The following is an 18,699-nucleotide window of genomic DNA, read 5'->3' as shown; positions in this document are numbered from 1 at the left end:
CATGGCCCCCTGTTCCGACATACCATGATTCCGCTGGCCAGGTCCCCGCATGCCTGTTTCATGATCTTTCTAAACTCTCGATGTCCGAGATGTATCCACACCTGTCCTTGCAACATCCATTCGAAAGCAGCACCCCTCCCTCCCTGCATCTGAATACATCCACCCAGTCGGCAGAGAGCACATACCCCCCTGAGCGAGCAGTATTGTGAATTTTATCTTCTCTTCCAGAAATCAGTACGTCTTCGTTGCAGCAGATGAAATTTCTTGTAACACCTCTGCAGGTAACAAACATTGCTACTTCTTGGTGCATCCAACCAAAGCTCAGTATTCTCTCTCTTTCTCTCTCTCTCTCTCTCTTTTTTTTTTTTTTTCCTTCACATGCTGCAGTTGGTCACTCTAGAAAGTTGAGTTTAAAAAAAAAAACAAAAAACAAAAAACAAAGCCCGTCTATCTTTGGAGTATAGCCGAAGCCTTGAGGCTCCGCTGTCTGAAAAGATACCAGGCGTTTTGCTAACTGGGATATTTTATTTCCAGTTTTAAGAATACATGATCTAGAAAAGTAAAACTCTGTTGAAGAAAGCCACAGTAGGATCTTACCGTATAAGCAGTGCTCTTGTGTTAAAATGCTGAATGGGAGATTAAGGACACAGACGTGTGACTTGTTTTGTTTTTTGACTTATTTTTGTCTGGGTTCACACAGATGTATATGTGAATTATTTGGGATCTTTATTGAATGACTAGTTGTAAAAGACTGAATCCAGAAAGCCAGAGAGAGAGGCATTGGGGACTATAATTATCTGTGTCTCACGAGAAGGGGATCTTCATTCTATTAATGAAAGATCCTGTATCTCCTTTTAAAATGTATTACAAGCAGCAGGATTTAGAGAGACAAAGTATTCTGCCTTTGGAATCAGGGCATTGGCAAACAGAAACTACAAAGTTGCATGATGTGTCCGTCAAAATAATGCCTGTCTTTTTGCTTTGATGTGGTTCAGAACAGTTATGGTTGAACTTTCATTAGCATGGACTTACTTGATTAAATGCAAGATAGGTGAGTGCTAACAGATTCGGGGTTCTTTGGTTTTGGTTTGATTTTGGTTTGTTTTGGGGTTTTGGGGTTTTTTGTTTTGTTTTGTTTTGTTTTGCCTTTTAGCCTAAACTTTCACCAAAACAATTACTAGGGAATCTTATCAATGTGTTGCTTCTAGCCAACAAGGGAGGACCGTACAGTTTACTAACATGTAGTTGAGTAGGACATGACCTTCAAAACCCTACATTCCACAGAGTGTTGCAGATAGAACTTCATCTGCTATCGATGGCATTTTATCAGCGGAGCCCAGCAAATGAAGGCTTGTTGGCTAATGCTGCCCTCCCCACTTACAGTCTTTGGTGAGAAGGAACTGAAGGAAGGACAGAGTGCTAGGAGCATGTCACCAGCCCTGTCCGAGCTAAAAGTTTCATCAGTAGACTCGGTGTCCATATTTTTAATGGCTCAGTGTCTTACCCCGGGAGTTCAGGAGGTATACATGCTTGTATTTTAAAGCGATAGCTTACTCCATTTCTATAAAAACCCCTGGATAAGGGCTCCCCTTTTCCCCTCTCTAAACCCGTGGCCTGAAACATCTGTTTCTCCCTGTGGGAGGTGGTGACATCCCTAACACTTCACTAATACTTAATGCTAGGGGATGGATGGTTACGTGGCCGGGGGTGGGGGCGGTGGCGGGGAATGTTCCTGGGATGTGAGAGACATTTGACATCTTCAAACCCTTGGAAAGGGAGCATGCTTCTGGAGGGGTACCTGACTGTGGTGGGGAAGGGTGTTGGTTGAAAGCATTATCACTGGATGTCATTTGTGGGTACGCTGACTTCCACCGCCTCCAACTCTCCTGTTAAAAACACACGCTTGTCCCAGTGTACCTTGGGTTGTGTTTTGACACCACAGGTCAAACATTGCCAAGTTGCAGATTTAAGAGATAGACATTGATTTCATCCTGTGACTTGACACACTTTGGCCTTGTAAGCAAGTGGCCCACAAACACACTACTCCTGAAAGAGGCCACAGATCATGAAAGTTGGCCTGGGTAGAGCGAGTGTCATCACCTACCTTATCTGATTTAGGATGGCTGCTCAGTAAATTCTTAATAGATTGCTATTGATCAGATTTCAAATTGAGAGAGAGAGATCCCTGTTGCTTTGATGGCCATATTAATAATATGTTGTCTGCTTCATAAGGTTCAATTTGAACTCTGAATTTTGAACCAAGCATGAAAAAGGAGACACCCGTATCAATCACATGTCAGATTCTCTCCCAGCCAGAGTGAATATGGAAAATCCGAACGGGTCGGTCAGCACAGTTTGTGACTCAAGGCTTTGATGAAATCTCCGAGCACCTCGTCTCCCCCGTGCTGGGAGAACCGGGGCGTCCCCATTCTAACCAATAAAACCATCCCTGTGTGCAGAACAACGCCTTAGGGCAGGTCTCCTGAATAAGTGGTTATCTCCGGGATTTCAGTGTTTTTCTAAACGAAGGAAGAAATGAGCAAAACACTTACAATCTCAGTTTGGAGGACGCGGTGAATTTAATAACTGAAATTCTTATAAAGACATGTTGTTCTCATACAGCTGCCTGTGGGGCAGAGCTGGCCAGTTTTGTCGGTGGCTCAGGGCAAAGATGGGGAGATGAAGATCGTGAGACCATAGGATCTGCGGCACCAAAGGGGTTTTCCTCCTGTCCCCAAAGGAAAAGTGACAATTCTTCCTTGGGTCTTTGTTAGAGGATGCCAACATGTCATTCCTGCTTTTGCTAGTCACGTTAGAAGCAGCTTTTCTTGCTCGCGTGTATGGTTTGTGAGGCTGTGTTGGTTTTCTTATTCAGTGTCTCCAGCAGCAGCATTCATTGTTTGGCTTTGGTGTTCGTTTGGTTGCTCCTGAAGGACAAAGTGCTCATGGTGGGCGGGGAGGGGGGGATCCTGGGGGCCTTTTGACAGAAGACCTGAGCCCCCAGCGTGCATGTGTCCAACGCTCACTTTGGACACTCAGGTGTCTTCTCATTGTGTAACATCAAGAACCTTTCATGAGTTGGATCCTCAAGTGATGGCAGGGACAAGGGACAAGATGATTCTCCCTTCTTAGACTGGAGGGCTTCCTGCCGCTGTGACTCACTGGAGATTTTCCAGGACTGGCTAGTGATTGTAGCAGAAGGAGAGTATGGCTCTTATACCCGAAGGAAGGTCACAAAGCAAGTTCGTTAGTTAGGCAGAACAGCTGGGAATTCAGCTCACTTCATTAATACCTAGTGAGTCATTACTGTGTATCTGCAAGTGTTCTGAGCCCTCAGGACATGGCCTTAAATAAGCCAGGAGAAGCCCTTCCTTCAAAGAGCCTCCTTTCTAGCCAAGACCAGATGCCCAGCATGTAGGTGCAAAGGCATGTGATATACTGGCGTGGCAAATCCTACAACAGCTCTCATGAATCAAAGAGCAGAGGGCTGGATAGAAACTAGGATGCAATGTTCCTTTAGGTTCACCGGGCAGAGAGGACCTCCGAGGGGGTGATGTTGGAGCAGGGACCTGTGGCAAGTGCAAATGCCTTGTGGTTGAGGCATGCCTGAGGCGGCCAGCCGGGCTCGGCAGGATGTGCGGCGGGGCCGCGGCATCTGCAATACACGGCAGAGTGTTGAACATGAAATCAGGAAGACCGCTAGGGCTCAGAACAAATTAGGACTTGGAAAATCTGAAACCACTGGGGATTTAGGTGTGGCAGGAATTCCTTGGGAGGGTCAGCTGTGGTCTGCCTTATCATTCTAACGATGAGTTGGCACTGTGGAGAGCAGATCACCCATGACAAGAGCAGGAGAAGGAGCACTAGTTGAGTCTCTTGCAACAGTCCGGGGCGGGGGAAGGGGGGGTGTAGGGAGAGGGGAGGAGGGTGGCAGGGACCTGGGTTAGGACGATGGTGGTGGAAGAGCCAAAAAGGGGTTGGCTTTGGGCTGCATTTTGAACAGAGAACAAGCAGGACAGGCCGGCAGATTAGAGGTGGAAGAAGTTCAGTCCGTGTTCAATGTCCACGCTCTCCCTCTTGCTCCAAGGGTGTTTTATTTTCACAGAGTGCTAAGACTTGTTGTCGCCACGAAGAGGGAGCCCTGCATCCGTTAGTCCTTGTCCCTCAATCGGGCTTCGCTGAATTCTCCAGGGTGTGATGATAACTTCCTGTCGTCTTGAGCAAATTCTGCATATGAGCGAGCATGATAAATTATATGGATACTTAGGTCCCTGCCTGTGCGTGTGCGCGTGTGTGTGCATGTGCATACGTGCACAGATGATTTCTCACATCAACTCAGTGAGGGAGGTGTTAGCCTCCTTCTCATCTTAGAGGTTAAAAAAAAAAAAAATTGCTCAGCTCCAGAGAACTTGGGTAACTTTCCCCAAATCCCAATGGACAAAGTTCTTTCCACTGAACCCCACTGCCCCCATCGGCCCCTCGTATTTTGACCTTACAGCATTGACCTTGGGCTCCAGATGGAATTCCCCTGCTCTCTTGAGTTGTGCTATCTTTGCTCCTGAAAGAGGAGTTATTTGTGAGTTGGGGAGCACAGTTGTTAAAATGCTGGGGGCCCTCAGGGAACTTACCGGCTCCCCAGATGGCTGTTCCCCTGGGTGTGTGTTTGACTTGGTGCATCCCCTATGTGCACCAGGTGTGTATTGGATAGTGTGTCGTGTTGGGCACCAGTCTAGGTGCAGGGACAGGGCGCGGAAGGGAGCAGCTGCCTTGCCGGGGAGCATTCTGCGTATTCCAGGAGATAGGGTCAAACAGGCACCGTGTGTTCCGGGTTGGTTCCCCAAATATGTTTCTTTTGCTGAAAATCAATGGCTAGAGATCAACAGGGTAGTCCATCCCCTAAAAACTACCAGAAACTTGGAACTGGTGGTTTTGGCTGCTCAATTCCAGCTTCTCGAGAGAGAGTGTGTGTGTGCATGCTTGTGTGTTTCTGGGGTCCAGGGGGAGGCTGGGTCTCTGTCCAGCAGCAAGTCTTGCCTCCTCTACCAGGCCAGGCACCATCTTAAAGGCACAGGAAGCCAGCGTGGGGACACACCCCCAGTTCTGTATGAGTACTGGACACTAGGTAAGGGTGGGGATCTACGAAAAAGCCTTGGCTGAGGGCATGGCCAAAGCCATTAAAACCATCTCCCGTGAATGGGCTGCTATATACTTGATGAAGTCATTATCAGAAGCAAGTTCATGGCCACATGGAGTGTCGTAACCCTCTCCCATCCTTCGATCCCCGCCCAACCTACACATGCAGGTGCCCACACAGGCACAGAAACACACTCTCGCTCACCCACGCAGCCTCACACAGTGTTTCGGAGTTTCTAACTAGGCCATTCCCCTCACTGATCCTTCAGCAAACTTCCTCGAAGTGTCCTCCTTACATTTTGGTTGATTGTTCAGCAAAGTCGTCCTGCAGCAAATTGATTTGCAGTTAATTGGTCTGTTTCCAATCAAATGTGATGTGTATTATACTAGGAGTGTGCAGGGTGTTCAGGGAACATATAAACAAAGGAACCTAGTAAAAATAATTATAACGTTTACTGAGTGCTTGCCGGGCACTAGGTGTAGTTCAAAGCTTGGGACAGGCCATAGTGATAGCCTATAAAAATGTCTCTGTCAGTTTACTTATACAAATCAAAGATATCCAGATAGCTCCAAATCAGCCTTGAGGGAGGGAGGTAGTGCTGTATCAGTGCAGAATTTGAATTAAAAAAATAGAACAGCAGTTATTACAAATGCAGAATCCAGTTCCTCTTCCCATGTCCCCTGCCCTAGAGATTCGGATGTACAGGTCTGGAGAGGGAGCCCGGAAATCTGCATTCTTACAAGTTCTCCCAGGTAATTCCTACTTCTTCAAGAACCACAGAGTTGATGGGTCAGGAATCTCCCCTTTCGGTGGTAAGGAGAGCGCAGGACAGATTTTGCTAGAGTAGCGCTATGCAGTATGGCGGCCGATAGCCCTACTGGCTACAGGGTCCTTGAAATGTGGCTGGTCCCAGCCAAGATGAGCTGTAAGTACAAAACACATACTAGATTCTGAAACCTTAGTACAATAATGATGTGAAATTTATTTTTGTAATACAAATACAAATGTATTTGTATATCGTATCTAATGTTTTGTAGATCAGACAGTATTGTGTCAACCGTACAAATACAAATTCTATTTGGATACAAATTACGTTTGTAAAATTATGTAAAAGCACTTTATGACATTAATAATCTTTACATTCATTACCCATTGGAAGGATAATATTTTACTATGTTGGATTAAATATATAAAAGTGAATCGCCCCTCTTTCTTTTCAAGTTTTGAACGTGGCTGCGATAAACCTCAAAATGCCTCATCTCTGGCTCATTATGTTTTTATTGGTACCATTCCGGAGTTAGATTTTCATTCCTTTTGCTCAGGTGAGTATTGAAAGGGTTTGTGTGCCCCAAGAACTGGTTTCTTAGAGTCGAGGGATACTCACCTGTCATTAAAATACCGTGACGGATCATCCGGACTGTGGCAGCGTGTCGTGACTTGGTGTTTTAATTTTGCCTCCGAGTAAGGGTGTAGTTAGCGCGTGTGTGTGTGTGTGTGTGTGTCAGCTCGTTTTTCTCACCCTGCCGGTTAAGCTCTCAGAATGTCTGAGCGGCTTACACAGGGCACAGGGGCTCCAGATGCTTACCTCCAGGGTGGTTCTGACCGATGGACTCCACGGGCTTTCTTGTCGTGACCCCACCTGCGATGGAGAGAAGGCAGTGCGCGCCAGCCTGATGGTATCGGTATCTGAGACTCACGGGGTTGCTGACTCAGCCGGTAAACCGTCACCCTCACATCAACCTCCCTACTGCCTTACCCAGTCTGTACGCACCAATACCTCCATTCACAGGAGGAGGAAGTCGCTCAAAGAGGAGGTGAACATTCTGAGATCACTCTTAGCCGCTCCCCCAGGAGACTGAGCCCCAGCTGGGGGCCACGTTGATTTCAGAACAGGATGGGGATTTCCTAGTGATACGGGTAGAGCAGTTGTCAGGACACCAAGAAGGCGAAACAGCCTTTGCAAGAGGGGGATGGCCTTGGGCTTGGCATTAAAGAGCGCACAGCTATGGATGTGTCTCTTGTTGGAGGAGGCATTCTAGAGTGAAGGACCGAGGGCCAAGAGCAGGGCTCACTGGGTCGTCTCAACTCCCAGACAGTGGCTGTGACCCTGCTCTGATGAATCCAGGATTGAGGTTCTTAGCTCAGACCTGAACTGTTGGAGATTCAGAATTGGAAGAGGTTTTGAACTGCATGGAGAGTGTGCGGGATGGACGAGGCCCTCTGATCGCCATGGGCGGCGTGGGCTGCTCCTCACAGATGTTACAGGTGAACTCACGTATGCACAGTTCAGATGTGTGACAGTTTGGTTGCATAAACTCTACGCCTTCCTAGTTAAAACGTGATGTTCTACCATTTGAGAAGCTGCTTTCCCCCCTGGTTCTGAGCAAAGAGAACAGGAGGCTGGAAAGCGTAGTAAGTGATTCGTGAAGGTGACGATTTCAAATCCAGGCTAAGGAAGTGAACAGCATTCAGAATGTCAGAGACCTGGTGAGATGACTTCATGTTGTTCATTTGGAGAAGTTCTTCCGTTGCTGCTTGGGTGTTTGGGGGGAAATTTTGCTACTTTCGAAGTGGTTTTATAGATGTTTTCAGTTTGCAACTGGTTAAGTTCCTCTTCGATGTATCTTGAGAAGCTTCTAGAGTACAGCTTGGTCATCTAGTCATCTTGGTACCTATCTCTAAACCATATAAAAGTGGCTGACGAATGTCAGCATCCAGACTAAAGCTAGGAGAGGCTACAGGAGTCACAGAGGAGTGTTTCCTTCAAGAACATGTTCACTGAGGCACTGAGACCCCAGTAGACTCTCCACAGGAAAGTGAGCAGGAACACTACCACCTTCTAACCCATCACTCTTTTAATTCTTTCCCAATACCTTCAAGTTGTCCCCATCCTAATACCGTCCCCCTATTGTGGCGATCCCAGATGTGTGGCCTGGGGTCCTGTGAACCCTCTTCTCTCTTCCTGTGGAGATGAAGCAGTTTGATGGGCCCCGGGTCTCTTGGTGCTGGACAGAGATCAACTCATTGTCTTTGCTGCCAATGACCCTGGAAGATTTGCCGCAAATCTTGGTGATTATTAACCATTTCTGTCCTAAGATCTTCTCAAACCAGTGCACATTGTGCTAACCCAGATTCTGCAGGCTGAAAGTTGTGATGTTCTACCATTTGAGAAAGGACGGTTGTACCCCGAGCCTTCTCGGTTGTCTGGTTGGTGTTGGTTTGCGTGAAAGTAAGAGTGCATTCATCTACAAGATAGCTCAAGCCATCCCCAACCAGGAATTGGAAAGGCCTGCTGTGGCCTCCTGTATTCTGGGCTGCAGGCTTTCATCTTTTCAAAGGCAGGATTTTGTCTCCATCCTGAGCTCCCAGAAACCCCACAGAAAGCCACCGGTCAGATCCTGCAGTCCAGAATCCCCGAGGCGTTCATCAGAAGCCCGCCACCTCTTTCAGTAGGACTGTAGGATCTTCCTAGGTTGGGCTGCATTTTTACTTAAGGATGAGTAGGAGATGGGTCAGTAGGAAGTAGAAATGCCCGTAACACTCTGCTTTTGAAAATGGATTGATTTTCAGTGGCATCAGGGCAGGCACTAATGCAACAGCTGGGGCAGAGCTGAGGGACCCCAAAGCCCACGCACCCTCCATGTGGCCTTTTTCTTCCCCTTCCTGACTGATAATTCCTGTAGCTCCTTTCCAGCCATGGAGAATTGCCAGGAGCAGAGCATTTTCCCAAATGCAAAGCATGCCTGATCTGGAAGAGTATTCCAGATGCTTGCTTTCTGGATGGAGCGAAAGCAGCAGCCTAGCAGTGGATTATACTAGCAGCAGCAGGAAAACCAAAGGATTTTCTTTTAAAAGCCCTTCGGTGTTTCATCTGGAAGAGCTCAAGAAACCAAAGGGACAGGGGGGACGAGGGGCCCCTCTCCCTGGACAGGTTCGCTTCCGTCTTCTCAGTGGGCGCCTCAGGCACCCAAACTCGGCTGAGCCATCCTGGGATCCAGACCTCAGTGGACCCTCCCGGAAAGTGAAGGGGGAGAACATCCCTTAGCTTCACTGTCGCTCTCCAAAGAGCAGGCTGTTCGAACTGCGAGGTTACGGTATGGTGGTTCTCCCTTTGCATACTGCGCCGTACGTGGGTGACTGGCCCGGATCCATTTTTCCCCAGTGTCTTTCAGATTATATCTTAGATCCAGTGAGGAGGGCGCTGTGGCCCCTGATGACAGCACAGACACGCCAGCGATCAGGACGCATCCTCTTTTGAAGCCTACTCTGCCACGCTTCTGGGTGTGGCCGGGGCACAGTCCTCCGGGCGTCCTTGTGGCGGTCAGGCTGTCCAGGAGAGCTACACACCTCTGGGAACTTCTCTTGTGGGGTGGGGTGAGGGTTTTTCACTCCCCTTCCTGCTCCCTCAAGGTCTCGCCAGCTATCTCTGGGACAGGAGGCGTGGGGAAGTGATGCTACAGGAAGAATAAAGTTCCAAGAGGGCACAAAGGCTCTTAATTGAGATAGAGTAAAACACAGGGAAACTAATTAGTGTTCTTACTCTGTCCCTATAAGAAAATCACTTCACTGCACTAGAATGCTGGTCTGGGCCCCAACACAGCTCTATTGTATTTCATTAGCATCCAGCTTATTTCAACAAAATTCAGAGGGTATTAAGAAGTAATATCCGCATCTCTCTGTAGAGTTGACAAAGCACTTTAACAAACACAGGTTCTCTTTTCCACTCCATGGGCAGCATTGTTATGCATTTTAGTCCCTACATAACCCTAAGCTCAAATGCAATGCTCTTAACTACATCTGTAACTCAGAAAGTAGGTAGTGCTTAACTCCAATGGTATCTGTAACTTAACTGCTAGGGCGCCACGCGGTCGGGTTAGAAGAGAACCTCTCCCTTGCCGCTACAGCCCAGAAGTCTGGGCGGGAGTGAGAGCCGGGCTTGGCAAGCCCCGTGTAAGACCCCACCATCGCAATCGCCTATCCGTAGACTTGCTTCAAATGGAACCTGGTTTCTTTCCATGTGCTTGATGATTAGACCGGGCTCAGACCCAAGAATACCATTTCATGCAAACAGGAAAATGAAGCTAAGAGAGAGCGACTCACCTAGTCTTTGAGGAAGGACATTACCAAGGCAGAACTTGAACTTGGATCTTCTGGCCACATGCCCTGGGCTCTCCCCAGCACCACAGGTGGCCTCCTTGTTTCCACTTGTTGCTAAGGTCAAAAAAAAAAAAAAAAAAAGATGGGTTCATGAGGACATGGCCCCAAGCTATGGTGAGGTCACCCACAAAGCTCTTACCTTTTATTCTGTTGTTTGGTTGGCTTTTCCCTAAAGAGGTCTGATGAGCTTGATGGCGTATTGGCCCGTGTTCTATGAACTCTCAGGGGTGATGTGAAATTACCCACGCTGTATGCCCAGAGTCCCCAGAAACTTACCTTCGGCGTGTCTCGAAGGGTTTGGAATGTCTGTGGGAACAGTGACCTTCAGGAATCTTCAGGAAGCCCCTCTGGAGAAGCTTGGCTGTGGACAGAATCCTGAGGATGGGCGCAAGTGTCTTCTCTCCCGGTTTACTCCTCCCCGCGCTGCTTCCCTCACGCAGCGACGATGGCTTGGCCCTTGGCTCACCTGCGCCGTGGCTAGTGCTTGGGTGGATGCTGGACATACAAAAAGGTGAACAAAATAGACTTGGCCCAGCCTCCGCGGGGCTGACATGCCTGGCGGGGGGGGGAGGGGAGGGATCAGTCATCAGGCCGAGGGGCAAGTAAACAAAAACGGTCCTGAGACTTGCTACATTACCCGAAGGGCAGGCGAGGGCCAAGACTCTAAAGCACAAAATGAATCTGCATGTGTCCTCGGAGTCGCGGAGGGGCCAGTGCGCCTGGAGCACAGGGAGCAAGGAGCAGGGGCGACCCAGGCAAGTCTGGGTTTCATCCTGGGATGAGCGGAAAACCACTGGAGGGGTTGAAGCATGGAAGAGGTACGATGACATTTATATCTGACTAGATGGATGATGGATGGATGGATGGATGATGAATGGATGAAAGACGGACGGATGGTAGAGTTGTTAGCCACAGATGCAAGTGGCTGGTGCTTGGAAGAGGCAAGAGAAGCAGCAAAGAGGAAAGACGTCGGGCTGTTGTGGGTGCGGTTCTGATGAAACCCTGGTGGCTGAGGTGAGGGTGGCCATAGCGGGAACGGAGTAAGGTAGACACTGGAAGATTCCATCTGTAATTTCTGATGGGCGGGATGTGGGGACATGGTAGCATCGTGGCCAGGTTGTGCCACTGTCCACTTTGCCGAAGGGAAGGGTGGCGTTGGAGGGTGACGGCGGTGTGTGTAGGTCCCTCGGAACATGGCGGTCGTAAGACATCTTCCCGTCACTCCCATCGAGGTCCCTGGGAATCGCCGCTTTTCCTCTGGGCTGTGCTCAGCCAGCTCTGAGGACAGGAGGTCGCTGACGTGCCTGGCATTTCTGCTGCAAGACTAGCCCTCCGGTCCCCATCTTCCCTAATAACCTTGTGTCTGAATTGTCGTGTCACGCAAGGGCGTGTTTAGAAATTAGCATTTGAAAAGAAGCCTCCTTGCTTTCAGTTTGAGCTGACATGGTCCCTTTTCCTCTGTGGAAATGAAATTTATTAATCATAATAAAACCATCGGATCCTGAAGGTAGAGGTCACCCCGAGGAGAAAAGGAGCCTGCTCATTTACGAGGAATCGTTCAGTGCCGCTGTATTTTTCTTCTGCCTCGGAAGAGAATACTGCCAAATTGTTACCTTGGGTTTTCCACAAAGGTTGAAGCTCTGCCCAGGGTTAGAGGCAACGAAGAATTTACCACTAAGGCACGCGGAGGGCAGAGGTGGGCGTCATCCTCACTGAATACGTTCAGATTACCAGCATGTTCTCTCCTCCGAAGACGAAAATCTTGCCCCGGTAAAACCCTTCCCCCGAATTCTAAAAAAAGTAATTTCTCGAAATGGGCACTATCCTGCTCGTTTTGAAGGAATACCATGACAGGGACAGGCTGGCATCACTTCCTAAGTTCCCGGGGATTTTCAGTTTATCTTTGCATTTTAAGACCAGCTTTGCCGGGTGGAAGTACATTAAAATAATCCTATTAGTGGTCCCTTTTTCCCTCCAGACCAATGACAGACTATTTGCTCACAAAATGAAAAGCAGCACCAAACTCCTAGATCATGTCCTTTTTACCCCGACTCACATCTCCTTCTAGTGATGTGGGCAGAGGTCCAGCTTTCACGGGTGACCTCTGTGAATCTAAGATGTCTTCAAAAACTTCCTCCTCCCTCTAACACGCCCTTGGTCTTGGACTTAGAACTGTTCTTCTTCCCAGAGAGAGGGAGTGTTGTTGCCCGAAAGCCATCGGAGGGAGACAGATCAATCAAGGGTGTCCCAAAGGATGGAGACCAAGAGGGGATGGCTGTTCGTTAGCTTCCCTGAGAGGGTCACCTCAGAAAAGAAACGTCCCTTGGTGCCCTGGCTTTGCAGGATCAGGAGAACGCGGCGTGTTTAAGCAGGAAGCCTCATCCAGGTCATCTGAGCTCAGAGCCCTTGGAAACACGCAAGCAGGCTTTAGGACTAGGACACAGCCGAGGAGAACTTGGTCTCGTCAAAAATTTCTTTTCCCTTTGGGGGTCTAACTCGGACCCTAAAGGTTAAAGAAGCTCTCTTGGGTCTCACCCAGGCTTCTTCCCACGGTCCCAGGCTCTCTGGTGTGAGCTACAAGGGAAACCCACCAGGACATTCTTCCCCTCCAGCGGTGAAAAAGAAGATGGGAAGGAAAGGCAAGGATCGAAATCTGGGCAAGTGACACTTTACGAGACGGCAGGGGAGCCAAAGGCTGGCAGTGAAGACAAAGCATCTCCTCTTACCTCGTTCCTTCGTTCCCTAAAGTCCAGGAGTCACAAGCCCTTGGTAAAGGACGTGCATCTCATGTAGTAGCCGGTACACGCGACCCCCGGCTAACAGCACAGAGCAGCTGCCTCCTTCAGAGAACTCCCCCCCCACCCCCGCTGCCAAAGAGAGTCCATGGGACCTAGAAGTTATCCTCCGTTCCGTACAGAAGCCCACAACTCCTGCTTAGCTTCCATGGGCATTAAAAAACTGATGTCCCGGGGCAGCTGGGTGGCTCAGTGGGTTAAGCCGCTGCCTTCGGCTCAGGTCAGGATCTCAGGGTCCTGGGATCGAGTCCCGCATCGGGCTCTCTGCTCAGCAGGGAGCCTGCTTCCTCCTCTCTCTCTCTCTGCCTACTTGTGATCGCTGTCAAAAAAAAAAAAAAAAGCCAAAACTGATGTCCCTGTCTCCAGGCGGGGTCCTCTCTGGGGTGCAGCTCCCAGGGTCAGCCAGAAGTTAGTCTTCAGCTCAGACCACATCCTTGCTTCTCTTCTTTCTCAGTCCCCAACCCGCGTGCCCATCCACCGCCCCTCTGATGGGCTCCTCCAGAAAGCACGTGCAGGATAAGGATCTCCATTCCAGGGAACCTGACCTCGCTTAGCGCGCGCCTCAGCTTTGATCGTTAGCAAGACCAGTGTGCAGACTCTCTCCAGGAAGGCAGCGGGGCAGGTCATTCGAGTCAGGGTCTAGACACCACGTCAGGAGCCTTCAGGTTGCCCTGAGAGATTCAAGGATCAGCTCGGACCCCGAGCAAGTAACGTAAACTCTCTGAACCTTCATTTCTGATGTGCTCCTGCGTTCAGCCCCTCAGAGAGGCATCCCTCTCTGTTTTTATTCCAAAGCCTGTCCTGAGAGGCATGGCAGTCCAGGGAGGGGGTTGGGGGAGGGCCATCGAAAAACCCAAAGATGCGCTCTTGTCCTCAAGAAATATTGTTCCAAATGGGTCCCTTCTCCGAACCCGACCACTGACTGATGCAGCAGAAGTTCTGGGGTAATAGGATCGAAATCAAATCAGACTCATTCTTGAGTGGGGTGTGTGTGTGTGGGGGGGGGTCCTACAAAGCCTTCAAGGGTCCTCCTGTTCAAGTACATTTGTTATTTTCTGAGATGCTGGACCCTCACGGCAGTCTAGGCTGCTGGACCCTTTGCGACCTACCTTGTCTCGCTTGATTGGTAACAGGCGAATTAGCAGAAAAGACGGCGTCTCTCGAGGAAAAAGAGACAGGTCCCCTGCGGGTACGGGGCTTCTTGAAACCACTCCTTCAAGCTGTTTCTTCTGCCTACCTGGGGCTCTGTGGTAGCTCTGCGAGCAGCATAGGAAGGGCGCTACGAGAGAGAGGAAGATGGGTTATGATCTTGCCAGAAATGCTAAGGGGACAGAAGGCGGCGCTGGCCACAGCTGGCCTTCTCCGAGGTCGTGGGGCAGGTGGGAACGTGTTCCCACCCCCGAAGACAAACAGGGCCTCCCCGCGCTGTCTCGGAATTCTCGTATGTTAGGGTTCTCGGGACTCGGCAATTGCCTATTACGGACTGACGTGCCCCGTGTTCTCCTTGCAGTTACGGACGAGTTTATGCTGCCGACCCCTACCACCACACACTTGCTCCAGCCCCCACCTACAGCGTTGGTGCCATGGTGAGTACCAGGCCCGCCTCTTCCTCACTTCTTCCTGCTCTCCCTCCCCTGCCCCCAGCTGGGACCTTAGCGGACGGGTGGACGGCTGACGTCCCCTCACTTCCCCTTAATTGAATTTGTCTCTTGTGCTAACAGCAGCTAAAATGCCACATTAATCCTCCCAGTAAACTTGATAAATGTCTTAATTTCTTGGCAATGTAGTGCATGTAAGTTATTATATTTCTAATTTTGCAAGTCTCACCTAGCAGAGCACTTACCTTAATGGAATAATTAGTCATTTTGATAATTAAATCCATCACTAACAGAATGCAGTGTCAATGCAGAACTTTTTTTTTTCTTTTTTTTTTCCCTCCCTCGCTGCTCATTCACATAGCCCCAAGGTTCCAGCCCCAGCACAGACTTCAGAGGAGCTAAGCTGCACACTTCCAGGCCTCTGCTGTCAGGCAGCTGAGAATCTGACTGCCTCTCCTCCCCTATTACAATTCATGTTTAAAGTCATAGTCGCCCAGGAAAGAAAATAGAGAGAGGAGCACACTTTGTGTGTGTGCCTAGTACCTAAGGAATTAGAAGGAATCCGCTGGGTTTGGGAGTTGTCTTTTGTTTTCGCTTTTTTTTTTTTTTTTTTTTTTTTGCGGGGGTGGGGGGGTGGGGGGTGGGGAGTCTGGGGTTTTGTTTTGGGGAAGGGTTGGGGGGAGGGCGAAAACGGGAGGCGAGGGTGGGGTGAATCTGCCTGTACTTGTTCAAACTTCTATGCACTAAAACTCTTGAGTACAGTAAGACGTGCCCATCACGTGAGAGCGTATGCAATCATTAAAAAGCTTCTGGCATGCAGTTTTCTGCTTGGGATCAAGAATACCAGACCTTATCCTAAAAACAAATCCCCATAGGCATTCTTTGGAATCGCCCGTACTTTTAGGAAAAAAAAAAGGGGGGGGGGGAATAGTTAAGTGCCACCTCATAGCCATCTAGAGCCGTGACCAGACACGTCATTGGAGCTTGGCCATAGAAATTCAGCCGTGATTTGGAAACGTATTATTTCCGCACAAGCTCGATGACGTCAAGCAATTCATCCGTAAACCCCCTGCCCCCCTCTCAAGAACCCATTCCCTCCAGGGTGTCGAGCCCGGGCAAGTAAAGCAGTTGATGTAGATTTTCATCCCGATTTTGCGTTCGGCAACTCTGCCCCAACACCGAGCCCGCTTGCGGAGCGGGTTGGAGAGGAGAGCCGGTCGCGGCATCCCCCCCGCCGCCGGCTGCCCCCCGGCTCTCGGAGCCGAGGGCAGACGGAGCTCTGGCCAACGGGATGCCGCGTTCGTGAGTCAGACGAGCCAACAGAACGAGTCAGGGCGCATCCCACCATCGCCCAGCCTGTGCCGGAGGCGTCCTCTCCAGCGGGGCTGGCCGACGGGACGCGGTCTCGCAGGGACCTTCTTTAGAAAGAGTCACCGAGGGAGGTCAGGACTGGCCCTGTCGAGAGCTCTCGGAGACGGAGCTGGGATGGGTAGGGGGCGCCTCCCTTTCGGTTGCGTGTCTGTTTCTCACATGAGTCTTTTTTGATGATCCACGTGTTGCAAAAGGAAAATGTAAAAAACACACCCCTCAAATTGCTTTGTTTCAGAATGCTTTTGCACCCTTGACTGATGCCAAGACTAGGAGCCATGCTGATGATGTGGGTCTCGTTCTTTCTTCATTGCAGGCTAGTATATACCGAGGGGGATACAACCGTTTTGCTCCATACTAAATGACAAAACCATTAAAACCTTCCAATGTGGGGAGAGAGGAAGCTTTCCGAGGCCTGGGTATTGCAATACACGCAGTAGTACATCATTTTAGCAGCTCTAAAAATTAAAAAAAAAAAAAAAAGAAAAAAAAAGAGGAAAAAAAATTACATTTTTTATCTTATACCTCAGATATTTTGTTCTGTGTATTTTAATATTGTGGGTCTTTAATTTCTGAAGGTTCCGTAGTTTGGTTGCTGGCTGTAGGAGTTTTTGTGGTTGAACTAGAGAGACGCTAGCTATGAATAAAAACCGGTTTAGGGCCATATCCAGAGTGCTATATCATGTAAATGAATTCTATATGCTGAATCTTAAGCTACTGGGGTTATCAGCTGTCTGGGAAGGGTGTAAGTGACTACAATAGTCATTTTTTTCTGCATCTGCTTTATTTTATTTTACGAGCGGGGAAGGGTGGGGGGGGGTGTCTTAGGGGACAGGGACCGGGATTTGGGCTAAAAGGAAACCCAGAATAGTAACTGACGAATCCAAACGACCCACTGCACCAACAATCATATGTCAGCGGTTCTAAGTTACTCATTGAGTTCAAGCCAAAGGTTATGTTGTTTAAGGGAGTGCTTCTCCAAGCACTTTGTGCATCCAAGTTGAAGTTGAATGAAGCTGTGCAAACCCACCCTTTAAACCATTCCACTTGGCCGTATTCAGCTTCTCAACCAGCCGCTAGTTATTTAGGCAAAAACTGCTAGTTAGGCCATCAACAAGCATTCTTTTTATATTTCTTCCAGTATAATAAATTATTGATATCATTGCTGACTTTTATATTACGGGAGGGAAAAAAAATAACATTAATAAAAAGGTGATAAAAAAGCACTGTTTCTATTTTTTTCTTTTTTTCCAAAAAAAGAAAGTAATAAAAACTTAAATTCTTTGTACCAGTTAAAAAAAAAAATGTATAAAATTTACATCTGTGCAGTGGTGTTGTTAAGTTCTAGAAACAGTCTATGAAGCTTTAGTTTTAGCCTAGTAGAGCAACTGTTAGAGACAGATGTATAATTTTTATGGAATTACATGATAATCATATTCGGATTTATAGAAGCATTTTACAAGTATTGCAATCATTGAGTAGAGATAATCATGGTATTTTCATCAGCTTGGTACTTTTTGAAACATGACTGTGTTGTGTGAACAATCTGCAATTTTTCCGTCCGTGAGAGCCTGCCCTCCTCCTCCTCCTGGTCCCCGAGGAGTCTCTCAAACCAGTATCTTTAGTTCCGTCTCCAAGGCCCAGGACACTCGTCAGAAGGAAGCAAAAAAAGTAGGTTCCCCTCTCCTCTCCCCATAACCCGCCCCTCAAGAACAAAGCTCCGACCCCCTCCTTCCCCCCAAGCAGGGCCAGAGTGACCGACGAAAAATTGCAGTTTGTACTACTTCTGTTTGAACTCTTTCCATGTTGTCCTGTTTACAAGTTAACCTAAGTTGGGGTATCTGTCACGGGTCTTCCTGTTTTTGTATTTAAATGAAAAACAAACAGCGGCCAGCCGCCTCCAGTAGTCCCGCTGCCATAGGTCAGTCTCCTTGTGTACAGCGTAGGCCCTATGGCGCGCCCCTCAGCCGATTATCAACTCACCGCTGTGGACCTGCCAATCCGCTTTAACAACTCCGCTTTCAAACAAAACCAAACAAAACTTTAAAAAAAAAAAAAACAAAAAAAAAAGTGTGTGTGATCCAGCTTTTCTCTTGTCATCTATGTGCATGCAGTAAGATCGGTTGGATATTAAACCATCAATAAAGTTTCACAAGATTTGAAAACAAAGTTTCTGAAGCTTCGCTATCTAAGACAGATGCTCGGGGATCTGGAGAGGAGCCAAGGGGTGGCGGGGGGCGGTGGGGCACTGCTTAGCAGCCAGAAGCAAGCATGTCAGATGTTCTTTTCCGCAGACCGATGTGGGTGGGGGAGCGCGGGGCCAGAGAGGGTGTTTTTAGGCCATTCTCATTCCCCCACCGAGAGGACAGTGCTAGGACCGTGGGTGCCGGGCAGATGTGTTTCTAATTCCATGAAAACCCGCCGGCACCCTGCCCTCAGAAGGGAGAGAGGTCAAAGGGACGGGGGGTGGGGGTGCTCGGGAGAACCCAAAACTCTCCCGATGGCCTCCGAGGTCAGAAATCCAGAATTTGCATTGTATTTGGAATCACGAACATAGAATTCTTACAGTGTGGGTTCAAGTAAAATTAATTTGCAGTTTTGATTTTCATCAATGAGCTGTACTTTCCCCCATGACTGTATGTAGTTT

At 48.7% G+C, this 18,699-nt stretch overlaps 1 protein-coding gene across 30 annotated transcripts in view; it reads left to right on the top strand.

The window, feature by feature from the left end:
* The window catches only part of LOC131819383 (RNA binding protein fox-1 homolog 1), a 549,338-nt gene extending 531,148 nt beyond the window's left edge, over positions 1 to 18,190 (top strand). For 9 of the 30 annotated variants that reach the window (XM_059154443.1, XM_059154436.1, XM_059154419.1 and 6 more), the window contains 2 exons: positions 14,597 to 14,672; positions 16,291 to 18,190. In XM_059154443.1, the coding sequence (XP_059010426.1) occupies positions 14,597 to 14,672; positions 16,291 to 16,413 (199 nt within the window). In that variant the 3' untranslated portion in view covers positions 16,414 to 18,190. Of the gene's footprint in view, positions 1 to 228; positions 282 to 14,596; positions 14,673 to 15,045; positions 15,293 to 16,290 lie in introns of those variants that run through there. The other 21 variants (XM_059154429.1, XM_059154439.1, XM_059154445.1 and 18 more) reach the window with 9 other exon arrangements.
* Positions 18,191 to 18,699: the final 509 nt, after the last annotated feature.

Source organism: Mustela lutreola, chromosome 17 (genome assembly GCF_030435805.1).
Source record: "Mustela lutreola isolate mMusLut2 chromosome 17, mMusLut2.pri, whole genome shotgun sequence".
Taxonomy (NCBI): Eukaryota; Metazoa; Chordata; class Mammalia; order Carnivora; family Mustelidae; genus Mustela; species Mustela lutreola.
The sequence above is the reverse complement of the archived record's forward strand: the minus strand, read 5'-3'. Positions and strand labels throughout refer to the sequence as shown.